Source organism: Panthera pardus, unplaced genomic scaffold, assembly GCF_024362965.1.
Source record: "Panthera pardus isolate Hobbes unplaced genomic scaffold, ASM2436296v1 HiC_scaffold_6, whole genome shotgun sequence".
NCBI lineage: Eukaryota > Metazoa > Chordata > Mammalia > Carnivora > Felidae > Panthera > Panthera pardus.
This window is the reverse complement of record NW_026526991.1, coordinates 89,695,653-89,720,295: the sequence shown is the minus strand read 5'-3', so window position 1 is coordinate 89,720,295 and position 24,643 is coordinate 89,695,653. Positions and strand designations below refer to the sequence as shown.

The following is a 24,643-nucleotide window of genomic DNA, read 5'->3' as shown; positions in this document are numbered from 1 at the left end:
AAAGCAAAATCAGCTGTTTCAAATACTACTGCTAGGTCAAAAATTGAGAATTGACCACTGGATTTAGAAAAATGAGTATCATTGGTGAATTTAACAACAGTTTGATGGGAGTGTTAGAAACAAAACTCTGACTAGAACAGGATCAAAAGAGGGGTGCCTGAGTGGCTCAGTTGGTTAAATTTCTGACTCTTGATATCGGCTCAAGTCATGATTTCATGGTTTGTGAGTTTGAGCTCCACATAGGGCTCTGCGCTGTCAGCCCAGATTTCTCTTTTGGGATCTCTGTATTTCTCTCTACCCCTTCCCAACTCGTGTGCACACGCTCTCTCTCTCTCTCTCAAAAATAAATAAATTAAAAAAAAAAAGAATAGGTTCAAAGGAGAATATGAAGAGAGGCATTTAGGATAAAAATAGGAAATTATCCTTGCAGGAGCTTTTATCTAAGGATGAACAGGAATAAGATAATGTGCAGGAAAATGTAGGTCAAGAAATTTTGTTTACTGAAATGTTATAGTATATATGTATGCTGGTAGGAAGATCTATTGAAGAAGTAAAAACTGATGATGAGAAAAATGAGAACTTAGCCAGAGGCCAAAGTGTTAACCTTGAGTAAAGAGCATGATATCTTGTGACAAATCAGTGTGAGATTAAAGTACAGACAGTCCACCCATGTAATGGAGGAAAGGGTAGAAGTGAAGTAAGATGATAGATGTGTTGGTGGTAGCTTATAGAAATTCTTTTCAAGATAATGGAAGCGCTTTCTTCACTGATCGAGACAAGATCAAGGGAACAGGAGTGAGTGCCTGAGTAGGATGCAGAACAACATCAATAGGTGAGAGAAGTTAAAAAGCAAAGGAACTACCACAGGAAAGGATAATTTGTGTGAATATTAAGATAAGCATGAAATGGGGCGCCTGAGTGGCTCAGTTGGTTGAATGTCCGACTCTTGATTTTGGCTCAGGTCATGGGATAGAGCCCTATGTTGGGCTCCATGCTCAGCATGGAGCCTGCTTAAGATACTCTCGCTATGCCCCTCTCCCCTGCTCATATACTCTCTCTAAAAAAAAAAAAAAAGTAAAGTAAAACACAAAATTATTTCAAAAATAAATAAAATAAAATAAAACAGTGTGAATTACGACAAGAACTATTGAAGAAAATGACAATGTTCCAGGGTGGAAAATGTTCAAGAAATGAAGGTCAGTGACCTAGAGGTCAGTAGACAAGTGCAACAGCAAGGGAGGTGGGGAGGGCAGTAGAGTCAGCAGACATGATCTTCAAAGCAGGGTATTTTTATAAAAGAAGAAAGAATGGAGGTTAGAAGAGCAAGGAGATGCGAGGAGGCTACCTACCCCACCACCAGGACCAGAGAGATAAAGGGAATGGGAGAGAATGCAAATGCCATTTTAGAGAATTAATGGGAAAGCACAATGGAAAATTAGAAAATACAATATGCTTAGAAAATACAGTATGTTGCTGATGATATTCTCCAAAACTGGCTGCTGCCTTTTCTTTCTCCACAATGCTACACTGTCACCTTTCTAAAAATATCTGATTGTGAGGCTTTTCTGCTTAACATTCATCAACAGGTCACAGTAGTTTCAGGTTTCTATAGAACTAGTGTACTCTAGGACTCTGTAGCCACATCTCCCACCTGTCTCCCATATGCATTCTTCACATCTATAGGCCATTGGCAATGATAACACAGGTAACACAGGGCTTTGTTGGTTGGTTGCATTTTGTTTTTTGTTTTGTTTTGCTTTTGGTACTAATTTCAATCACTGAATCACTTATGCTATCTAATATTCAGGTTTCTCACTTCTACAATAGAGTAATTAATTTCAGAGTTTTTTGTTTTGTTTTTGTTTTAACCTGGGAGACCATTACCTTTTGAAGAACTAAGCAGAAAAGAAACACTCTTCATAATGTGAGAACCTCCTGGGTATTGCAGCACATTTAGGATAAGTGGCCTTGCCCATTAATTGCCAGTTGTATCCTCTGAGACAACCAAAAGTGTGCCCACACGTTTTCTAGACACCTCATATTGTAGGGTAGCAAGTAAAATGCAGGCCACCCAGTTAAATTTGAATTTGAGATAAACATATCTCTTTTTAGAATAAGTATGTTGCAAATATTGCATGGACATCCTCTGGTTTTGTTTGCTATATCTGCCAGCCCTACTTATGGGGAACACTGCTAAGTAGGATTATACTTAGAATCCATGTAAAAATGGCACCTGTAATGTTGCTCAGTATACAACCTATACAACTAAATGTAGCTACACTGCTTGGGGATCAATACAAACCCAACTGAGAACATTGATCTAAGTCATCAGTAAGAACAACTTTAGTACTGACATTTCTATAACTCATACTCTATAGTGGTGCAGTGTGCTAAAAAGCAGTGGGAGGCATGCACGTGAGTAAAGCCAAGTCTGAGAAAATTTCAAAATTAATTATTTTAAGATCCAACAACATTACTTTTCCTCCCCTCTTCATCTCTTTTATTGATTTCTCCCTCCATTGACACTGAGTCATGTTTCTCCTCAAGAATGAAAACAATCTCGTTACAATAAGGAATTAGTATTTAGTATGTCACCCACACCCAGAATTACAAATGAGGATTTCAAGGATATGACAGTGTAAACACAAGGGAATAATTGGCTAGTGGTGACATTTCAGACACTAATTGGGAAGATATTCTGCCTACTATTGAAGTTTAATAACCATTGGGTGGTGAGGCCAAAATGTCACCAGAGAAGAATAATTGACTAGTTGTCAAAAGGCCCAAGAAGGTCAAATTTTGTTCAACAAATTCTACACAGTCTGAAGTTTGACTTTAAGCTTACAAAACAAAACAAAACAAAACAAAACAAAAAAACAAAAAACTTGATTTGGTCAGCATCCTGAATATGGATACATTTCCTGGGGATAGATTCTTATTAAGCAAGTTCACAAGAGATTAATACATAGAGATCAAAATTTGGTAATTAACTAATTTACACTGATGCATAAAACTGCTACATAGATAACAATATATGCATTGGAAAACCAATGTATTCTTTATGTAAAAACAGATCTCAGTTCTGGTTAATAAATATTGATTAAGCAAAAATACTCTATTAGATATGAGTGAATAAATGACAATCCCTCCTCTTGATATCCTATCGACGAGGCTAAAAGAGTAGAAAAGAAAGCACATGAAAAACCTTGGGCAAATGGGTGGATAAGTGTGGAAAGGATGGATAACGACAAAGTGTGTAGGAAGACAAAGAGGTGAGAGAGCTGACACACTTGAGGAAAGAAATATAATTCAGTGTAGTTAAGCATGAAGTCCTAGAAGAGAAATGGTGAGAGATAAAGAGGGGAAATGAGCAATATCCCAAGCAAAATAGGTCTTACAAGCCTTGTGAAGCAGTTAGCCTGTTTCATAAAAGCAATAAGGAGCCATTGCTGGGTTTTAAGCAGTTAACTGTTAGATATTTATTTTGAAAGATCAGTTTGACTATGAAGTGGAAAACAGATTGGATTAAAGAAATTGTGGTTTATATACACAATGGAATACTACGTGGCAATGAGAAAGAATGAAATATGGCCTTTTGTAGCAACATGGATGGAACTGGAGAGTGTGATGCTAAGTGAAATAAGCCATACAGAGAAAGACAGATACCATATGGTTTCACTCTTATGTGGATCCTGAGAAACTTAACAGAAACCCATGGGGGAGGGGAAGGAAAAAAAAAAAAAAAGAGGTTAGAGTGAGAGAGAGCCAAAGCATAAGAGACTGTTACAAACTGAGAACAAACTGAGGGTTGATGGGGGGGTGGGAGGGTGGGGTGGGTGGGTGATGGGTATTGAGGAGGGCACCTTTTGGGATGAGCACTGGGTGTTGTATGGAAACCAATTTGACAATAAGTTTCATATATTGGAAAAAAATAAAAAATAAATAAAAATAAATAAATAAATAAATAAATAAATAAAAGAATAAATATCAGTTTTAAGGAAAAAAAAAAAAAAGAGTAGCAAGGTAAGAGTTGGGAATCCCTGCTGTAATTTAGGTGAAAAGTGAGGATGTTGGAACTCAGAAGCATACCTGGAAAGAAGAAATGGGTAGTTGAGATATTTAGGAATTCAATAGGGGACTTAGCAATAAATATTATGTGTGGAGTAAGGAACAATGGAGAGTCTAAAAAATACACTCTATTTTGAGCCTGGACATAGGAAGAAGTAGCAAATTGAAGGCAAAGAAAATGCAGTTATTGGTGTACTTTTTGGTTGTAATTGTCTTTAGAAAAGTCAAGGAAGCCAACAAATAGGTGTTTTGATATAGAGGGCTGAGGCTCAAGAGACAGATCTGGGATAAAGGTTTAGATTGGTGCATCATTGTAGAAGCTGCCAAAAGGGATACCATCACCCAGAAAGAATGTGTCAGGAGTGAGAGAGATGGCCTGGAAGTGAAGAACACTAGAACTTAAATTATAACCAAAAGGAAAAGGAGCCTGAAAAAAAAAAAGTCCAAAAAGAGATGATGGGACAAATGGAAGCAAAACTGAGACAACCTAGTATCATAAAAACAAATGATAGAGAGTTTTTCACTAGAAATAGAGTAGCTATATAATAGCCAAGAAAATCCCCATCAGATTTGGTGGGGTGGGGTGGGCGGGAGACATGAAAAAAGAAAAAGTTATTAGAGATGATGTTATAAGCATTTTTGGAGAATGATTAGTGGGGGGAATCCTGAGTGCTGTAGACCATAGAGTAGAAATTGAAGAAGTGAAACCAGTATGAATGTTGGTAGCTCTTCCCATAGGTTTGTGTCAAGGAAGGGAGGGGGCAGAAATAACAGGATTCGAAAGGGGCATTAGTGACAGGGTATTATTTACGTGTGAGTATACTTTGTGTGGTTTGACTCTTCTGTTTGCTAGTTGTTAAAATGGAGAGACTACTTTATGCTGATGAGAAAGAAAGGAAGAAGGTAAAGTTACTAATGTATAGATTGAGATATTCCACAAGGTTCCTAAGGAGGAAGAAATAGAATCTAGGACATAGATGAAGGGATCAGCATTGGGTGCTGTCTTGCTTACCTAGGGCTGCTATTACAAAGTACCACAAGCTGGATGATTTAAAGAACAGAAATATGTTGTCTCTTGTTTTTGGAATATGAAAGTCTAAAGTCAAGGTGTCAACAAGGTTGTTTCCTTCTGATGGCTGTGAGGGAAGAATCTATTCCAGGCCTCTCTTCTTGACTTATAAAAGGCTATCTTCTGCCTATGTCTCCTCACATTGTCTTTCCTACATAAATACCTGTGTCTAAACTTCCCTTTTTTATAAGAACACCAGTCATATTAAATTAGGGGTCTATCCTCTACTAGTGAATGGGAGCAATAAATAAGTAACATATGAAGAAATATTATATTTTCTTTTTTTTTTCAGAGTGATTGCGTGCTTAGTTTTTTCCTCTCTGAGCCTGTGCAACAAACAATTGAAGAACCATCATTTGTGGACCTAGGCAAGTAATTTTATCATTATTACTATGTACAATTTTTGAGTCTCAATATAATTGTGCATAAAAATCACAACTACGTATTTTTTTCAACTTTCAAATTAAAATCTTTTTAAAGAATAAGCTTTAAGGGTCTTTTCCATTTCCAAAGCTTTTTAACCCCTTAAAATATGTTCAAGTTAAATTAAACCGAGTTGTGTTCGTCCATTTATGATAACTACATGATGTCACGCTATTAACTCATTTCAATTAATTGTGCTTCGAGGTGGAATTGCATGTCAGAGACAGAGTTCTTGTTTTCCCCTGCAGGTAAGTTTTCCAGGTTACTCAACATCTTAGGAAGCAACAGAAGTAAATATTAGGCAATAACAATGATTATGAATTATCTAGCCATTTCACTCTTATCCTTTAAAGCTCAGTAATTACCTCACAAAGTCTTCTTTTATTACCTGGATCCCAAACTATCCCAGCACAATTATCTACCCTATTTTCCGCCAAATGTGTGTTAATCCTAATGAACTTTTCTAGCATTTCTCCCAGACTGGCAGGAACTCTCTTTGAATGTCCCATTAATTTTAAGTGTCCATAGTATAATTCCATTGCCAGTAGCTATCAAATACTGATACTGGTTTTTATCTCACAAAGATTTGCAAGCCCATAATTTGCTAGGCCTCACCCTCCTTTCCTTCACAGCTCTCTGTTTTTATTTTATCCGTATCCTCCTTGTGATTCTTTGCCTTTAAGATTAGACCCATCGGCTTCTCACCTCTGCTCGTATCTAACATTGTAGTTACTTACACTTAAGTGCAGAGGTCTATACAACCAGATCAAGCTGAATAGTGTAATTGCTTATTAAGTTGTATATTTATGTGTGTGTCAGCCTACTTCTTCTGTTAGACTGAAGCAACTTTAAACTGAGGCCTCACTTCCCCACTATGCATTGCTCTGTTCTCACAATCTCCAAATTTGACATCACTCTCTGACACTTTGCTTATATAGACAAACCATAAACATTATTAAGTAAATATAGTTAATAGAACAAACCATAAATATTTTTAAGTAAATATAAGGTAATTTCTTATAATTAATCACATGTATCTAAAGAATGACGTCCCCCCCAAAAAATATTTCCTTTTTTTCTTGTCATGATACACAAATATCTAACAATTATCTTCTTTTCAAAAATATTGTTAGCTGGGGATAACTTTTACCATTAGTATTTATAAACTTGAACTAACGAGATTAAAAAAAAAGCATAAGGTTGCTGATTTCTATAGTTGTCAGACTTTTTAAAGAGTAATAGCTTGATCTCTATTCTGTCATAAAAGTCCTTAAGGGAAATTGTTTCTCTATGTATCAAAAAATTAAACTGTGGATCACTATCAAATTTGTAGTTTTGCTGAGGTATTATTTCTCTATAGGATGTTTGAAATACATAAGCACACGAAAAATTAGGATTATTGTAAAAAATAAAATGGTGGTTTGATTTTTTTCTCATTGCTAATTTCTTACTACATCATACAATACTCAAGACTTGTTTTGGCAGAGTGGTGATAGACAAAAGATTTGATTCTCAATATTTGACTGCATATGAAATACAGCCTATTGTTTCAAAACAACAAAACACAAGGGTGGCTAGGTGGCCCAGTTGGTTAAGCATCTGACTTGGGCTCAGGTCATGATCTCACAGCTCATGGGTTCAAGCCCTGCATCAGGCTCTGTGCTAACAGCTCAGAGCCTGGAGCCTACTTTGGATTCTGTGTCTCTCTCTCTCCTGTCCCCCACTCATGCTCTGTCTCCCTCTCTCAAAAATAAATAAACATTAAAAAATTTTTTTCAATAAAAATAAAAAAGGAATTTGTCTTTTTTTTTTTAACGTTTATTTATTTTTGAGACAGAAAGAGACAGAGCATGAACTGGGGAGGGCCAGAGAGAGAGGGAGACACAGAATCTGAAGCAGGCTCCAGGCTCTGAGCTATCAGCACAGAGCCCGATGCGGGGCTGGAACTCACAGAGCGTGAGATCATGACCTGAGCTGAAGTCGGACGCTTAACCGACTGAGCCACCCAGGCGCCCCAGAATTTGTCTTTTTGTAAAATGTTTATTTATTTTGAGAGAGAGAGAGAGAGAGCACAGGAGAGGGGCAAAGAGAGAGAGAGAGAGAGAGAGAGAGAGAGAGAGAGAGAATCCCAAGTAGGCTCCACACTGTCAGTACAGGGCTGGACACAGAGCTCAAACTCAACAAACCATGAGGTCATGACCTGAACCAAAATCAAAAGTCCCATGCTTAACCAACTGAGCCACCCAGGCGCCCCAAGAATTTGTCTTTTAAAGTGCCAATCCAATCAATACTCTTCTCTACTTCACACTTTTCCTTGGCTTCCCGTTGCTCTTAGGCAGGGCCAAGTTCATGGGTTTGTGACTTGTGCAGTCACACTAGGCACAGTGCTTAGAAAGGTCCTGCACTTGGTTTAATACTCTGTCACTATTTCAAAATTCTTAATAATTTTTGTAAAAGGGACCCTGCATTTTCGCTTTGCATTTTCATTATCACTGAGCCTCACAAATTATATAGTTGCCCCTGCCCTTAGGGTAAAGACCAAAATTCTCATGATGGCATCCCAGCAGAATCTGGCATCCTGCAGTTTCCTTTTCCAGCCCTAATATCAGACCCTTCCCTATCTTGATTCTTTTTCCAGTTCCTCAACTAAGACAAGCACACCAGCACGTAACAGATGGATCTTTCTCTGCCTGGACCACTTGACTCCCATTCTACCTTCTCCACCATTTTTTTTTTTTTTTTTTGCATCCTTCATATCTCATCTCAATTGTCTTTGCTCTTTACTCCTAAAATGCTTTTTTTTTTTTTTTTCAAAATTATTGCAGTGGTGATTATGGCTTTGTGTGCTTCTTTGTAGACTAGAAATTCATGAAGACATGATCCATGTCTATATTGCTCACAATGTAACCCCAGGGCTTAGCACAGTGTCTGGTCTACTATAGATTCACTCTCCATAAATAATTACTGAATAAATGATTGATGACAGAAAGAACAATGTATGACACATTTATATTCTCTACCAAGGTAGCTTGTCATTTTTATTAAAGGGACAAAGAGAAGAAAACTAAAATCCCAAATCATGCCACTTCTCCCACACTTCCCACTTCCCATGGCAGTGCCCAGGCACAAGAACTTCACCGCTTCCCAACCACTAGAATTCTCTTGAAGTAGCACCTAGAAAAGAAATCTTCTACAAATTACCACATTAAATATGGACTCAACCAGACTCACCCAAAGCACTACCCAGAAAGTTGCTGCATTTTATCTTGTATACTCTTTAACTCTCTAATAGCATGATCCTCTATACTCCCCCAAATTAATAGAGGTTCCATGCAAAATAGTACCTCCACAAAAATATAAATCTATCCATCCTCTACCAGTACACAACACTGACATGAAGAAGATAGATTTTATTGTCAAGGTATAGTGACAATAACATAGGTAATGGAGTAGAACATGATCAAAGATAACAGTTGTCAGAGTTAAGAGGATGAATTAATAAACATGTTTATATGCCATTGATAATAACAAATGGTTGCAAACAGGAGTTTTCAATCATTACCTCACATTACCAACCTCCAGTTGGAGATGCTATTAATTTAAAAGGGAACTTGAAGCCACTGTCTCCATGGCAGGGTCTCTCTGGTTAATGTTATAGCTACTTACTCTAGCAGAACTCAGTCAATTATCTATACATTGAAGTATGTTACCCAGGTTTTCAATGTAACTTTTAATGAGATGGAAGGACAAGAAAGGGAGGGCTGGGGCTACTTAGAAATAAATATTTATATTAGGTTGTTTTTGAAAGTTGAAATCTTTAAATTTTACGCATTTGCTATATTATATCATAAAATACCATGTTTCCAATTAGAAAATTATTTTAGACTTTTATTTGTGGCTAATGCAGGCAAGAAAAGATAAAAGAAGATGAGAGTTAGAAGACTTTTTCTAATTATTTTATTTCTAAAAGCTGAGTATCAAAAGATATCGCTAAAACCTAACAAATCATGTGATAAAAATAATTGTAGCATATGTAATATTAGTGTTAGGGAAACACTAAGAAAGATTATAACATTGAATATAATTAGGTGGTAGATGAAAGTCAAGTGCAAAATTTTATACACATTAATTTTATCTCTGTCTCTATTAGGAAACAAATATTGTCAAAAATATAAAAGTCTAAGAATACTAAATAAAAGTAACCACTATAACAAAAGTAAAAGTTTTCTAAGTATTACAAGTACATAAAAATAAAAACAAATTATATAGCCAAAGATTTTCTTTAAAAATTATAAAAACAAAAATGTTATATTTCTTTAATAACATAAAACAATAACAGAAAATGAATCTATTGTATCAATAAGTAGAAATGGGCTTAAACTCATCTATAAGAAAAAAATTTCCAGTTGGAGTAAAAGTATAAATCATAACTCTATACTTTATGTAAAAACACACCTAAGAGAAAATGATTTTTAAAAATTAAAAATTAAACTCCAAGCACAGGTACATTAGGACATGGAGACCAGAAGCCATGATGTTAATAAAGAAAAGGTGGCATTTAAGACAAGAAGCATTGAATTAAACAAGAATACAACTTTAAACTATCATAAGTACAATTCTCAATAACGATATGAGTGGTTATGACTACATATCAACTATATGACAGCAACACATATAAAGCAGAAATTATGGAACATTCAAGGAAAAATACACAGACTGGTAATAGGATATTCTAATTAACTTCTCTTGATTTATGAAAGACTGAGTGAAAAAAGTAAGTAGATACAGGGGCGCCTGGGTGACTCAGTCAGTTAAGCGTCCGACTTTGGCTCAGGTAATGATCTCTCAGTTCACAGGCTGGAGCCTGCTTCAGATTCTGTCTCCCTGTGTGTCTGCCCTCCCCAACTTGCATTGTCTCTCTCTCTCTCTCTCTCTCTCTCTCTCTCTCTCTCTCTCTCTTTCTCAAAAATAAATAAAAACATTTAAAAATGTTTAAATAAGTAGACACAAAGAACACTAAATAAAATTAATAAGGAAAATTGGTAATTTATATAAAAACTCTTTATCCTGAAAATCATGAAAATAGATTATATATTAGGCCACAAGGAAAATTTCAATAAACCTAAAAAGTAGAAATAGTACAGACATATTTTTTAATCATGAGAAAGTAAAGTGAGAAATTAATTTTAAAAATTCAGAAAGCTAAAAGATACTTAAGTTTAGATATTTATGAAAACAAACCTCTCTTAACTCTTGGGCCAAAAGGACTTAAAGCACAAAATGGCAAAATTTCTAAAGAATAACAGTACATCTCACAAACATGGGAGAAAGATAAAGCAATGCTCAATAACTGGGACAATTGGAATAAGACCACAAAACAAAACAAAGGAATACAAAAAAGAAAAATAAATGGATGAAGAGTCAAGTAGAGATTAATGAGTTAGAACACAGAAAACAGAATAAATAAATCTGGAAGTTTAAAAGTAAACAATAAAATAAAAAAGCCAATGGCTAATATAATCAAAAGACTGGGGGCAGGGATGCCCGGTTGGCTCAGTCCATTAAGCATCCGACTTCACCTCAGGTCATGATCTCACAGTTCCGTTAGTGTGTTCGAGCCCCGCGTCAGGCTCTGTGCTGACAGCCTGGAGCCTGCTTCAGATTATGTATCTCCCTCTCTCTTTCTGCCCCCCCCCCCACTCACTCTCTGTCTCTGTCTCTCCCCAAAACAAATAAACATTAAAACGAATGGGGCAAATGCAAATATGTAAAATACAAAAGGAGAATCAAGAAGTAACCATAGAAAAAGATGAAACTGAAGAATAGTAGGAGACTACTTTGCTCAAGTCTACAAAACTAAATTTGCAAATCTGTCTGAAATAGATAGTGTTCTAGGAAAACACAATTTCCTTGCTCTAGAAAAGATCAAGTTTGAGAGAAAAGAACAAGCTTCAAAAAGCAAACTTTAGAACACTACCAAGTTCAGATGATTTCCACAGGAATTCTATAAAACCTTTAAAAAGTAGGTGATTCCACTGTTAAACAATTGCAGAGCAGAGAAAAATAAGGAAATTTTTCCATATTATTCTTATGAAGCATATAAAGTATTTATGCTGGTAGCTTCAAGGAATACAAGAACAGCAAAAAAGGAATCACAGCCTAATCTCACTTCTGAGTATCAATGGAAAATTCTAAAATATTTGCTAAAATAATCCATCATCACACTAAAGGAATGAAATTCACCAGGACCAGAAATGCAAAAATGGTTCAATATTGGTAATATACAGTATACATGTTATCATCTTAAAAGACTTAAAGAGAAAAATCATATGGTTGTCTCTATAGACCCTGAAAAGGCACTTGATAAATTTCAGTAAACTTTCTTGACAAAGCACTCAAATAAAAATAAATGGGTAATGCTTTAACATGAGAAAATGTATCTATCTTGGCTATCCAAAGCCCACATCAGGCATGACAAGGAAACAGTGGAAAAGCATTTCCACTAAACTATAAAATAAGACACTATGCCCATGATCATCATGGTTACCAACAGGTAACTTACTGTTTCACCTCTTTTAGGTCTTTGCTAAAAATTAACCTTCTCTGGGCACCTGGGTAGCTCAGTCAGTTAAGCGGAGTCCGGCTTCACCCAGGTCATGATCTCATGGTTCAAGAGTTCTAGCCCCACTTCAGATCCTGTATCTGCACCACCCCCCCCCACCTCTTCCCCACTAAGGCATGCATTTTCTCTCTCTCAAAAATAATAAATTAAAAAATAACTTTTTAATTTACCTTCTCAATGAGAAGTACACTGATCATCCTATCTAAAATTGCAAACTGACTCTTATTCTGTTAGTCCTCAGTGCCTTCATCATGTTCTGGGTGTTTTTTTTCCTATCATTTATCATATTCAGCTTATAATAAACTTTACTTGTTTATTGTGTGGTTTTGCTTTTTATATATCCCTGGCTACTATAGAAATGCCAAGAGAGGAATTTTGTCTAACCTGTTCCAAGGGTCTAGAACAGTGCCTTGTCCATAAGATATCCATAAATATTTGTGAAATGATTGTATGAAATTGAAAAAAAATCTTAGAAACAAAGTTTGGCAAAGAGAAGACAAAACAAACAATGTCTGCCAGTAACATGATTACATACCTAAAAAAATAAGAATCAACTAAGAATCTAGCACAAATGATGAAAATTCAATAAAGGTATCAGGTACCAAATTGATGTATAGATAAAGATAAAATAAACATGGAAGATAAATCCCAGGGGTACCTGGGTGGCTCAGTTGGTTAAACATCCAACTGTTGATTTCAGCTTAGGTCATGATCTCACAGTTCATGAGATGGAGCCATGCATCTGGATCTGCGCTAACAGCACAGAGTCTGCTTGGGATTCCTTCTCTCCCTTTATCTGCCCCTCCTCCACTTGCACTCTCTCTCTCAAAATAAATACATAAACTTAAAAAGAAGGAGAAGAAGAAGGAGGAGGAGGCAGCAAAGAAGAAGAAGAAGAAGAAGAAGAAGAAGAAGAAGAAGAAGAGGAAGGAGAAGAAGAAAAGAAAGAAAGATAGATCCCATTTACAATAGCAGCCAAAAAAAAAAAAAAAACTTAGGAATAAATTGAACAGGAAATATGCAAGAGCAAATGAAAAATACTTTAAAGCATTAATGAGGGATTTCAAAGATGCCTTGAGCAAATGGAAAGACCCAATAGCATGCTCTCTTGTATAGGAAGATTCTACATCATGAATCTTATGTCAGATATTTCTGATATAATTCTGAATATAATTTTTTAAATATCAATAGATTTATTTTTAATTAGATGTTAATTCTACAGTTCATAAACAAAAATATATAAAGACCAGGAAAATTGAACACAAGCAGAGAGGTAATACTAGCCCTATAAAACACATTACAAAGCCTTGATAATTAAAACAGTGTAGTGTTGGCCTAAAAAGAATGAATAAATAGAACATAACAGATTGTACATAAATAGGGTCAAATACATCCAGGAATTTAATATGTGGTCAAACCACTAAGGGAAAATTCAATAAATGGTGATGAGATAGCATATTTCAGACCATATGCCAGGTTAAAGACCAAATGGATGAAAGATTTTAAATGTAAATAACAAAACCATATATATAACAAAGAAAACATAGAAGAATCTTTTATAATCTGAGGATGAGCTGGTATAGGTAACACTACAAATCCAGGAGCCATAACAATTTTGCATGATATAGAAAAACTATAGCAAACTTTTAAAAAATTCAAAGATAAATGACAAAATGGGTGAAATATTTGCAATTTATCACAGAGTTGGTTGTCAAATGTATAACCATCTAAAAATTGGTAAGAAAAAGACAATAACCAAATAAAAAATTGTGGAAAGAATATGAAAAGATGTATGCACCCCAAAATACAAAGGCTCTTAAGCAAAAGAAAGGGTCCTCAAACTCACTCATAATAAAAATGCAAATTAAAATTACACTGATACCATTTTTAACTCATCAGATTTGGCAAAAATTCAAAAATTTAATTAATAAGCTTGGTTACAAATCAGCGGGCACTCTTAGACACTGCTAGTGGTAATGCAAATTGCTACAACCTCCATGGAAGGTGATTTAGCAACATTTATCAAAATTACAAATGGCTAATACCCTTGACCATCAATTCTGTTGGAAATTTATCCTATAATATTTGTGCATAGGTACAACATGACATGCATACAAAGCTATTTATTGCAGCATGGTTTGTAACAGCTGGAAAACATTGGAAACTGCCCTCATGCCCATCGATAGGGAACTGGTTAAATAAATTATGGTATTTCACCTTGTATGAAACTATATTTTAAAAAATAAATAAACTCTGTGTTATTATAAAAATGTCTCCAAGATCTTTGTGCAGAATAGTAAATATGCTATTCCTTTTGTGGAAAAGGGGGGGAGTGGATAAAAATACTTATTTGTATTTGCTTATGTGGAGAAATTGTGGAAGGAGAAATGTCCCTCTGGAGGGACATATGGGAGACTAATGAAATAATGGTGAAGGAACTAGGTGGATAGGTGTTAGGAATGGGGGAAGATGTTTTGCTGTATACTTTTAAAGTAAATTTTTATTTTTTTAATTATGAATATATTATCATCTGAAAACGTTAGATTTTGAAATGCTATTTCTTAACATTAATGGACACAGGATGCATAATGAGTGCTGTATTATCTGCTGTAGTGTCATACATTCAAACATTTCAACACAATCATTCTTAGGATCAAACAGAAAGAGATAGAAAGAGTGCACGCACATGAGGGAGTAAGGACAAGCTGTCAGCACGGCACAGAGTCTGAGGCAGGGCTCAAATTCACCAACCATGAGATCATGGCCTGAGCCAAAATCATGACCTGAGTCAAGAGTAAGACACCTGACTGAGCTACCCAGGTGTCCCATTAGTTCTTAGGGTTATTATAAATGATTAAATTAAGTATAATCAGATTCTCCAGACTAACTTGAAGCAGAAAGTCAAAATATTCCAGCATCTTCTTGTCCATATGGAACTATTCCCAAAATTCTCCCTCTCTGGGTTCTTCATTTCTTTCCCTTAGATTATTGCCCCCATGTTTGCCCCTTTACAGCACAATGTTTAAGAACATAGTCTTTAGAGATCATTTGACCCTGCATGGTTTATTGTCTGCATGACTTCTGACCAAATGCTTTTGTTCCCACATGTGTAAAACGGAGGTAACACAAATTTTATAGAATTGCTATGAGGATGAGTGAGTTCATGTACATAAAGCTCTCAGCCAATGTTTGGCATACAGTAAGAGTTCTAGAAATATTAAGTACCTCTACTATTACTACACTGACTACTAAAACTTCCTGGTGGCCTGAATTTTCACTGAGTTCTGAATTCTGCCAGGTATTGACAGATCTGGTTACTGATCTGGCACAAGAGTTTCAGAGTGGAATATCACCTTCAGTCAGTTCAAATAACAGTTATATGGTTACTATTTAGACACTCAATCATAAATTTTTGCTAATTTCTTACCTTCAACCTAAAAGTCCTCTGATTAAATGCATTGAGTTTCTAGCTAGTAATCTTTTCACACTTTAATGCAAAAATAATGTCCATTGTACATCAAAAAGTCATCATTTTTAACATGCTCATACCAAAAATCCAATTAAATTTTTTTATTATGAATTCCATTTACCTCAGTACTACAATCAGAATTATCCCATAGTACCTCTAACTCATAATGTCTCTCAGTCATTGTAATCAAGATATTTTAAGGAAATTTTTAATTATTTTTATGTAATTACCATTTCAATTGTAAGAAACAATGTCAATTTTAATTATTTCAATATCAATAATGCACATTGATGATAAAATTAATTAATATTATCTACATACAGGGGAACCTGAGTGGCTCCATTGGCTAAGCATAAGACTCTTGATTTTGGCTCAGGTCATGATCCCACAGTTTGTGAGATTAAGCCCTCTGTAGGGCTCTGCACTGACAGCACAGAGCCTGTTTGGGACTCTCTTTCTCCCTCTCTCTCTCAAAATCAATAAACAAACTTAAAAAAAATTACCAACGTACAATGTGTAAACTACTCTCATAAACATGTAAAAATCTTTGGAAAAGGAGACATACCAGTCAAGTTTAATTCTCAAAGGTTAGAGAGGATTACAGAGCTGAAACTGGCTCTCAGAAAACAATGTGGACCACAATGAGCCCACAGCAGAATGCTGCCAAATTTCTTGTTATTAGTAAACTTCTCTCTAACTTCCCTCAGAGAATATACAACCAAAGATTAGCAATGGAAATATCAGAGACACTGAAAATTATGCTTAATCTTTGGGCTATAAACCAGAAATTTTTAATTAAAAAATGAGAGCCTTCATTTTATTGATGGAATGATATAACTCGAAAAAAAAATAAGACTACTTTTGTTATTAAATAAAAGTTTAGTGTGACATTATGGAGCAACACTGATTTATACATCTCTTGAGGATATAGGAAAAAAAGTCACCCTTGGGGGAGATTATAGTCCACGAAACAAATTGAGGCATGTAAGATAATAATTACGATACAAATATTAAGTGATAAGGGCTGTGTTAGGGGAGTTCAGAGAGAGATGACCACAGAAACTATTTTGCATTTTAATTAGTCCTTGTAGAAAGATAAAAGTTCAATAGCCAAAAATGGTAGAAGAGGTCATTTCATATAAAGAGAATAATATAGCAGAGCATGTTTGTAGAACTGAACATACAGACTACAGTATGGAATAAAGACAGTGGGAAATGAAAAAAAAAACAGAAATATTCAATACAATAGGAAGCAAAAATATAAGTCTGAGAAATTCAGATTTTTTTTCACAGGAACTGGCAATCTATGAAGAGTACTTTGATTAAAAAAGTAATTTTATAGGGGCACGTGGGTGGCTCAGTTGGTTGAGCATGCAACTTTGGCTCAGGTCGTGATCTCTAGTTCATGAGTTCAAGCACCGCACTGGCCTGCTGCTGTTAACACAGGAGTGCCTTCGGATCCTCTGTCCCCTCTCTCTTTGCCCCCTCCCCCACTCTCTGTCTCTCAAAAATAAATAAGCAACAACAAAAAACAGTAATTTTATAGAAGTTGCCATAGGAAAATTACACTGGTGATTGTGTCCAAATAGATTTGAGTTCTAGGAGAGGGGAAGAGAATGTTCTAGTAGTTCAGACAAGATATTCGTATAAGTCTGAACTAGGAGCTATGGAACTAGACAGGAAGAAATGAATGCAAATATGTGGAGAAGACTATTATTAATTGCAAACATTTATTGAGAGATTACATTGTGAAAACTTTTGAATTTCTCAGCTAATCATCTCAACTATTCTGAAGTAGGTAACTATTATCTCCACTTTAAGGAAGTTAATTAACTTAGTTATTATAACACAGTCTTAAGTATAGTCCTGGGACCTGAACCCCAGGCTTACTGACTTTTAAAGTCAACACTTTCATGCTCTCTAATACTTACCCTTATTGTGCTGAACATTGAGAAATTTGGAGCCAAAAATGGCACTAAGTTTGCAAATTTAAATAATTGCGAAAATAATCAAAACAAACACAAAATCAATCAAAAATACAAAATATAAGGAGAAAGAGAGGGTTTAGGATGATTAGACAAAAATCCCATCTTCAACCAACTCAGTTTCCGAAAGAGTATTATGTTTTCTACATGATCTGAAAAATGTTTCTTTTGCACATTATTCATTGGTCCTATTTTACTCTTTAAATGTCTAATTTATCCTGTGATGAACCGCTTCCAACTTAACCCACTGAAATTCTATTGCTTTATCAGGTGAGAAGTTTCCTGACAAGACGCCTAAGGTGCAGTTAGTGATATCACATGAGGATGCGAAGCTGACCATACTAGTGAAACACATGAAAAACATTGTAAGTTTATTATTTCTAATGAGAAACATGTAAACCTACATTTAAAAATCACTTGCCTCCCTCAGGCAATTAATGTCAACATTAGTAAGAGGAATGGGGCCAGCCACCAAGTTTAAGTGAGGAACAGTAGGCCAATTACAATGTTCTGCCTCTGTATGATTGCAATCCCTAGGGTAAAGACTATAAAATATTTCACAGGCCAAGTCCTAGAATGAAAATTAGACTTTACTCACAATGAAGTGTTAGGTCAAATCTCGCGAAAAAGGTTTGAAAATACAGGAATAGCTAGAGCATTAAGGTCCAAAGGGAAAAAAGCTAGGTCCCAAGAATTTACATCTATCTCATCTTGCTGAGCTTAGTGGAAGATTAACTCATCTCTTTGAATAATGCCAACACTTTCTCTGTGAAGCCAGCAACTCTAAGGCTTTCTCCCCAGATGCCCATTGAGTACATTGAGTTCATACCCCCCAAACAGTTATTATGTTCTGATGTAATTACTCAGAGATATATCTTTCCCCTCAAAACATAATATTATTTTGAGGACAGGAAACCCATCTTTATATACCAGAACATAGGACAACAATGGTAGTTAGCCTCTAAAAACAACTGCAAGCTATTCCATTATACCCTATTCCTCTCTGAAGATGGGTCAAGTCAGAGGTATGAATAGCAATTGGACCATTGACATTGAGTAAGGGAGGGAGCATTCTGCGTCACAGTGTAATTGATTCATGGTCTGAGTCTGGGTGCAGTAACCAGAAGGAGGTAACTCTAAGCCTTGCCACTTCTCCAGTCTTCCTCTAGTCTACTCAAAGCAGGTCCTTCATATGGTAAAACTCCCTAGGAGACTATAGAGAAAGTCAGTAGCCCTATTTTGGCTCTATCCCTTATGCATATAAATCTCTCAGGATGTGCTTGGAAAGACTTAAAAGAGCAAACTCTTCATTGTGATGTGATCTGGAACATACTAGAATTTAACAAATGTCTGTTCAGTGAACAAATAGTTGGCATAATTTGCAGGGGATACATCCTTTACAAACTTAGAATTAGCCAGCTATCCAAGGATGCTTATTTGTAAGTCTGTGGTTTTGTAATCAGCAATTTTTGTAATAGCTGGGCAAATATTATTAGATGTGTTTCTGTAGAACTTTAGTCATTAAAATAATTATTTTCAATTGCTTTTGATCAGATAATCATCTTAAATGAGAATAGGAGTTGTTTAAGAAATTCTTAGTCTGGGAAATGAAGATTCAATTAGGCACTGTTTATGGCTATATGCATGTTCATAGACTTTAAGCATCTATATAAATATATGTGATAAAGTAAGAGAATGTTAAGAAATGGTGTTAATCAAGTTAACAGCACTTACATATGTATATGCTATATGACTGTTAACTGAAAATAGTCCTCCTGGAAATTATATATTTATTCCAATAATGTCATTGATCAAAACGTTTTAGAACACGCCTATTGACATTGCTTTTAGATCTGGCCTATAAACCACACAGTAAACTTGGTGATATTACTCAATAGTCATGCCTAATATTTGATCAAAAGCAGTATTAACCAATTTGGTCACCCATTTTATTCACCGGATAAATATCCAAATTACTTTTGACAGTTTTCAAAAATGCATTTTATAGTGAGATGAAGTTACACTAACAATAAGAATATTCAAAACGAATGTGATGCAGGCATGAAGGGAGGGGAGAAAGTAAGCAAGAGCTAGAATTAAAGATTTAGGTCAAGTGATAGGTACGTGGCAAATGACCAGGTGCATCCTATAAGGAGTAAAAAGCCATCTAGGGCCCCTAGAGCCTATGCCAATGTCCTCTTATTAATAATGAAATAATACTTCTTGCAATCTGACTTCTCAGTCTACCTGCTGGTTCGTCTCTTCTCCGCGATCCCTTAGCATTGCCCTGAAATTCATTCCTACACCTCTTCTCTTTTCTACTTCCAGCCCTGTGATGTTAAATATCATTTACATGTCTTTCTCTTCCATATTTATAACTCATCTTGGAACTGTCCCTGAAATCCAGAGGCTTATGTATAACTAACTGCTCAACAACTCTAGTAGAAATTGAATAGGCATTGCAAACTTAAGATACACCAAATCAAACTTCTGCTTATTGCCTCCTGATTATTGCTCCTTTTGCAAACTTTCCCATAACAGGAAATAGAAACTTTATCCTACTATTTACTCAAAGTCCCTGGTGTCATTTTGACATTTCTCACAAACTACAACCAATTTATCTGCAAATTCTGTCAGCTCTGCTTTCAAAACAAATCCAGAATTGCACTCCTTTGCCCTTCACTGCTACCATAAATGGTTCGAGCCACCATCATCTCCCACCTAAATCACTGCTGTAGTCTCTCTTTTTAACTTTTTTAATGTTTATTTATTTTTGAGAGCAAGAGACAGAGTTCAAGTGGGGGAGGGGCAGAGAGAGAGAGGGAGACCCAGAATCTGCAACAGTCTCCAGGCTCTGAGCTGTTGGCACAGAGCTTGATGCAGGGCTCAAACTTGGGAATGGTGAGATCATGACCTAGGCTGAAGTAGGACACTTAACCAACTAAGCCACCCAGGCACCCCACTGCTGTAGTCTCTTAATGGGTCTCCCTGCTTCTACTTGTATTTCTTCCTAATCTTTTCCTAACCTAGGAGCCAGAATATTCCTTTGATAATAAAAGTCAGATCTTGTCATTCTTCTCTCATATCCTTCTGAGGGTAAGGTCTCACTCATATCACTTATAATGAAAGGCATAGTACTTATTAATGATCTATGAAGCCCTACTACTGATCTGGCCTCCTTGATCTCTCCAACCTCATCTCGACAGACTCCCTCAATCACTCCACTCCAGCCTCAGTGTCTTCCTTCCTGTTCCTTAAATATGATAAGCATGTTTCTGCCCCAGGACATTTGTACCTGTTATTCATGTCATCTGGAATGTTTTTTCCCAGGTTCATGGCTCAGTCTCACATATCCTGAAGGACTAAGTCTTACTGCCACCTTTTCAGTGAGGTCCTCTCTGACTCCCATATGTAAAGCTGCAAAACCACTACCTGTTGCCACTTCCAAACTTCCTTTTCTAACTTTTTGCTCCACGGCCCTATATCACTGCTATTACTCCAAGGGCTAAAACAGTGTCAAGTACATAGTAGATGCTCAATGAATACTTTGTTAAATAAAAGAATGTCAAATTATTTCTGATATAAACAACTAAGAATTACAATCTTGTTCACCTACCAAAAACCATCAAAACAAAGTTCTCATGCCTTGCATTTTTCAGAGCTACTTTTAAATGACTCTTTTATTTCTTCTGCTTATCTGAGGACAGAGATAACACTATAATATAAATGACAGGAAAATCTATCTATAAATTCTCAACATATTTTCTTTGCTTATTTCAAGTTTTAACTAATTGTTATTTAGTTTCTGAGCCTTTAGTATTTTCACATGCCAAAGTAATCAGACTGAAGTCGTGCTTCATTTTATTTTAATGTTAAAGTGAATTATTCTGCCTGCAGCTCTGTTATATTTAATATTAAGTTTGATGAAAAGAATTGTTTATCTTATATTAAATCTTTGAAGCTTTGCTCTAAGAATTACGTCCCTCCTGTGAATTCACAAGCTAAAACAAAATTTGCTAAATTTTTTCCCTTTTAAAGCAGCCCAATGTGATTTATTCTAGTGAACAGAGACTGACAAAGTAATGCAGTTATTTGGAAGGTTGGCAAAGACTTTTAAAAATAATGTTTCAGTTTATATAACAGAGACATATATAAAAATCATTTGAATTTGAAACATTTTTAAAAATCTTTCTAGCATTTTCCCAAGTAGCCCACTCTAAAATGCTCTTTTCCACTGATATCTTCATGTCTCTCTATACATGTCTCTCTAGGAATGGCAATGTCTGCAGTGTCTCTCCTGGTCTCATGAATCCCCTAGTCTGCGTCATTTCCAGACTGTTTCCATTTACTTGCTCCAGAATATGTGCATTCTAGTAGGCTCTAAAAGCAATCAATAAAGATTCCAGACTCTCTTCTGATATTGAATGTGCTCACACTCTCAGAGACTCTTACACTATAGCAAAATGATATGATTTCAAATGAGGTGCAACCTGTACCCCAATGTTTATAGCGGCACTCTCAACAATAGCCAAATTATGGAAAGAGCCTAAATGTCCATCAACTGATGAATGGATAAAGAAATTGTGGTTTATATACACAATGGAATACTACGTGGCAATGAGAAAAAATGAAATATGGCCTTTTGTAGCAACATGGATGGAACTGGAGAGTGTGATGCTAAGTGAAATAAGCCATACAGAGAAAGACAGATACCATATGGTTTCACTCTTATGTGGATCCTGAGAAACGTAACAGAAACCCATGGGGGAGGGGAAGGAAAAAAAAAAAAAAAAAAGAGGTTAGAGTGGGAGAGAGCCAAAGCATAAGAGACTGTTAAAAACTGAGAACAAACTGAGGGTTGATGGGGGGGTGGGAGGGTGGGGTGGGTGGGTGATGGGTATTGAGGAGGGCACCTTTTGGGATGAGCACTGGGTGTTGTATGGAAACCAATTTGACAATAAAAAAAAATAAATAAAATAAAATGAGGTGCAAGTAATATCAGGGAAAGCAGGACACATCTCAGATGGAATGCTGTTTAATCCTTTAATAAGACACGAAATAGGGCAGAATAGTTGTGATATGAAAAGAGGAGGAAAGATGAAAAATAACGAGTGTTGATGACAATGTGGAGAAAAGGGAACCCTTGTGTGTTGTTGTTGATGGGAATGTAAATCAGTGCAGCTCCTGTGGAAAACAGTGTGGAGGTTCCTCCAAAAACTAAAAACAGAAATACCATATTTTCCAGTAATTTCACTACTGGATATTTACCAAAAGAAGGTGAAAACCCTAACTGGAAAAGATATATGCACCCCTATATTTGTGACATTATTTATAGTAGCCAAGATATGGACACAACTCATGTGTCCCTTGACAGATGAGTGGATAAAGAAGATGTGGTATATCTCTGTCTCTATCTCTATCATCTCTATCTCTATCTCAATCTCTATCTTGATCTCTATCTCTGTCTCTACCTCTGTCTCTATAATGGAATATTATTCAGCCATTTTAAAAGGATGAGATCTTGCCATTTGTGACAACATGGATAGACCTAGAGGGTATAATGCTGAGTGAAATAAGTCAGCCAGAGAAAGACAAATAGTATATGATTTTACTTATATGAGGAATCTAAAAAAAAAAACAAATAAACAAACAAAAGCAGAAATAGACCCATAAATATAGAGAACAAACTATATTGTTGCCAGAGGGAGGAGAGTAGGAGGATGGGCAAAGTGAGTGAAGGGAAGTGGGAGATACAGGCTCCCAATTACAGAATGAATAAGTCCTGAGAATAAAAGGTATAGCATAGAGAATATAGCCAATGGTATTGTAATTGTAATAGCATTGTATGGTGACAGATGGTAGTCATACTTGTGGTGAGCATAGTGCAACATATAGACTTTTGAATCACTAGTTGTACACCTGAAACTAATGTAACACTGTGATCCAACTATACTTCAGTTAAAAAAGACTTCTGTAGCCTTATTATTCAATAAGCAACTTATAGTAATTAATTAAAAGTTCTGTTTCATCTTGCTGTGAATATTTATGGTATTAGATCTCCTAGCCATATGCTCAGAAGGGATGAAAGAACAGAAATGATGGGACTTGTCTCATTCTATGAGAAGACAGATGTATCTAGAGAGGCAATACTGGTGTAAAACCTTGACCTCATCATTTATAGCCCTAAACTTGTCTTCTCACCATATCTAGCTCTCCAAGAATAAAAGAATTTGTTTCAAAAGCAGAAGGATAAAACTTTGTTCTCATTTCTTTTCTTCCCCCTCTCCTCACTTTCTCCCTTTATTCTCTTTTCCTTTATTTTACTTTCTCTTTCCTTTCCTATTATTATTAGCCCAAATTTAGCTGTAAGACAAAATATAAAAAATAGAGAAGATTTAAATGTGTCCCTTTTATTGTTGGATTTGCTTAAACATTAGAAATTGGATACTAGATTTCAAAACACATACACATTTGGACTTTAATGCACTGAAATCAATATAAAAAAAATAACAGGAGAGAAAGAAAAAGACTCAAACACATCAGTAAGAACCCCAGGCTAAATACACACACACACATCTTATTGCATTTTATTTTCTATTTAAAATTTTTCTTACATTTTTAATGTGTATGTGTAGCTTGGAAGTTCTTATTTTTAAAATATATATTCTCCTGGCCTCATAGATCATACAATTCTTCCATATCTTCCATGGACAAGTAGTCCATGAACCCCTCAAATGGTTAATTACACCTCAAAATGGCATTCTACATACAATTCCAGTTCTGTACTTGGTACCAAACAAATTGAAGGGCCTGTTGGTGTAGAAGATACAACACTTAGATTTAGTAAAGTTGACAAAAGAGGGTTGTGAAAATAAAGTACAGGTGATGACAATGTTTGACATACAAAGATAACAATGTTCTGTGTATCCTTTTATTTTTTATTTTTATTTTTTTTAAATGTTTATATATTTTTGAGAGAGAGACAGACAGTGCAAGCAGGGGAGGGG

The 24,643-nt window shown here is 35.6% G+C and overlaps 1 protein-coding gene across 3 annotated transcripts in view; it reads left to right on the top strand.

The window, feature by feature from the left end:
* PIK3C2G (phosphatidylinositol-4-phosphate 3-kinase catalytic subunit type 2 gamma) overlaps window positions 1-24,643 on the top strand; it is a 350,214-nt gene that overhangs the window by 302,163 nt on the left and 23,408 nt on the right. For 2 of the 3 annotated variants that reach the window (XM_019452112.2, XM_053894931.1), the window contains one exon: window positions 5,430-5,535. In XM_019452112.2, coding sequence (XP_019307657.2) covers window positions 5,430-5,513 — 84 coding nt within the window. In that variant the 3' untranslated portion in view covers window positions 5,514-5,535. Of the gene's footprint in view, window positions 1-5,429; window positions 5,536-17,906; window positions 18,002-24,643 lie in introns of those variants that run through there. The other variant, XM_019452113.2, reaches the window with a different exon arrangement.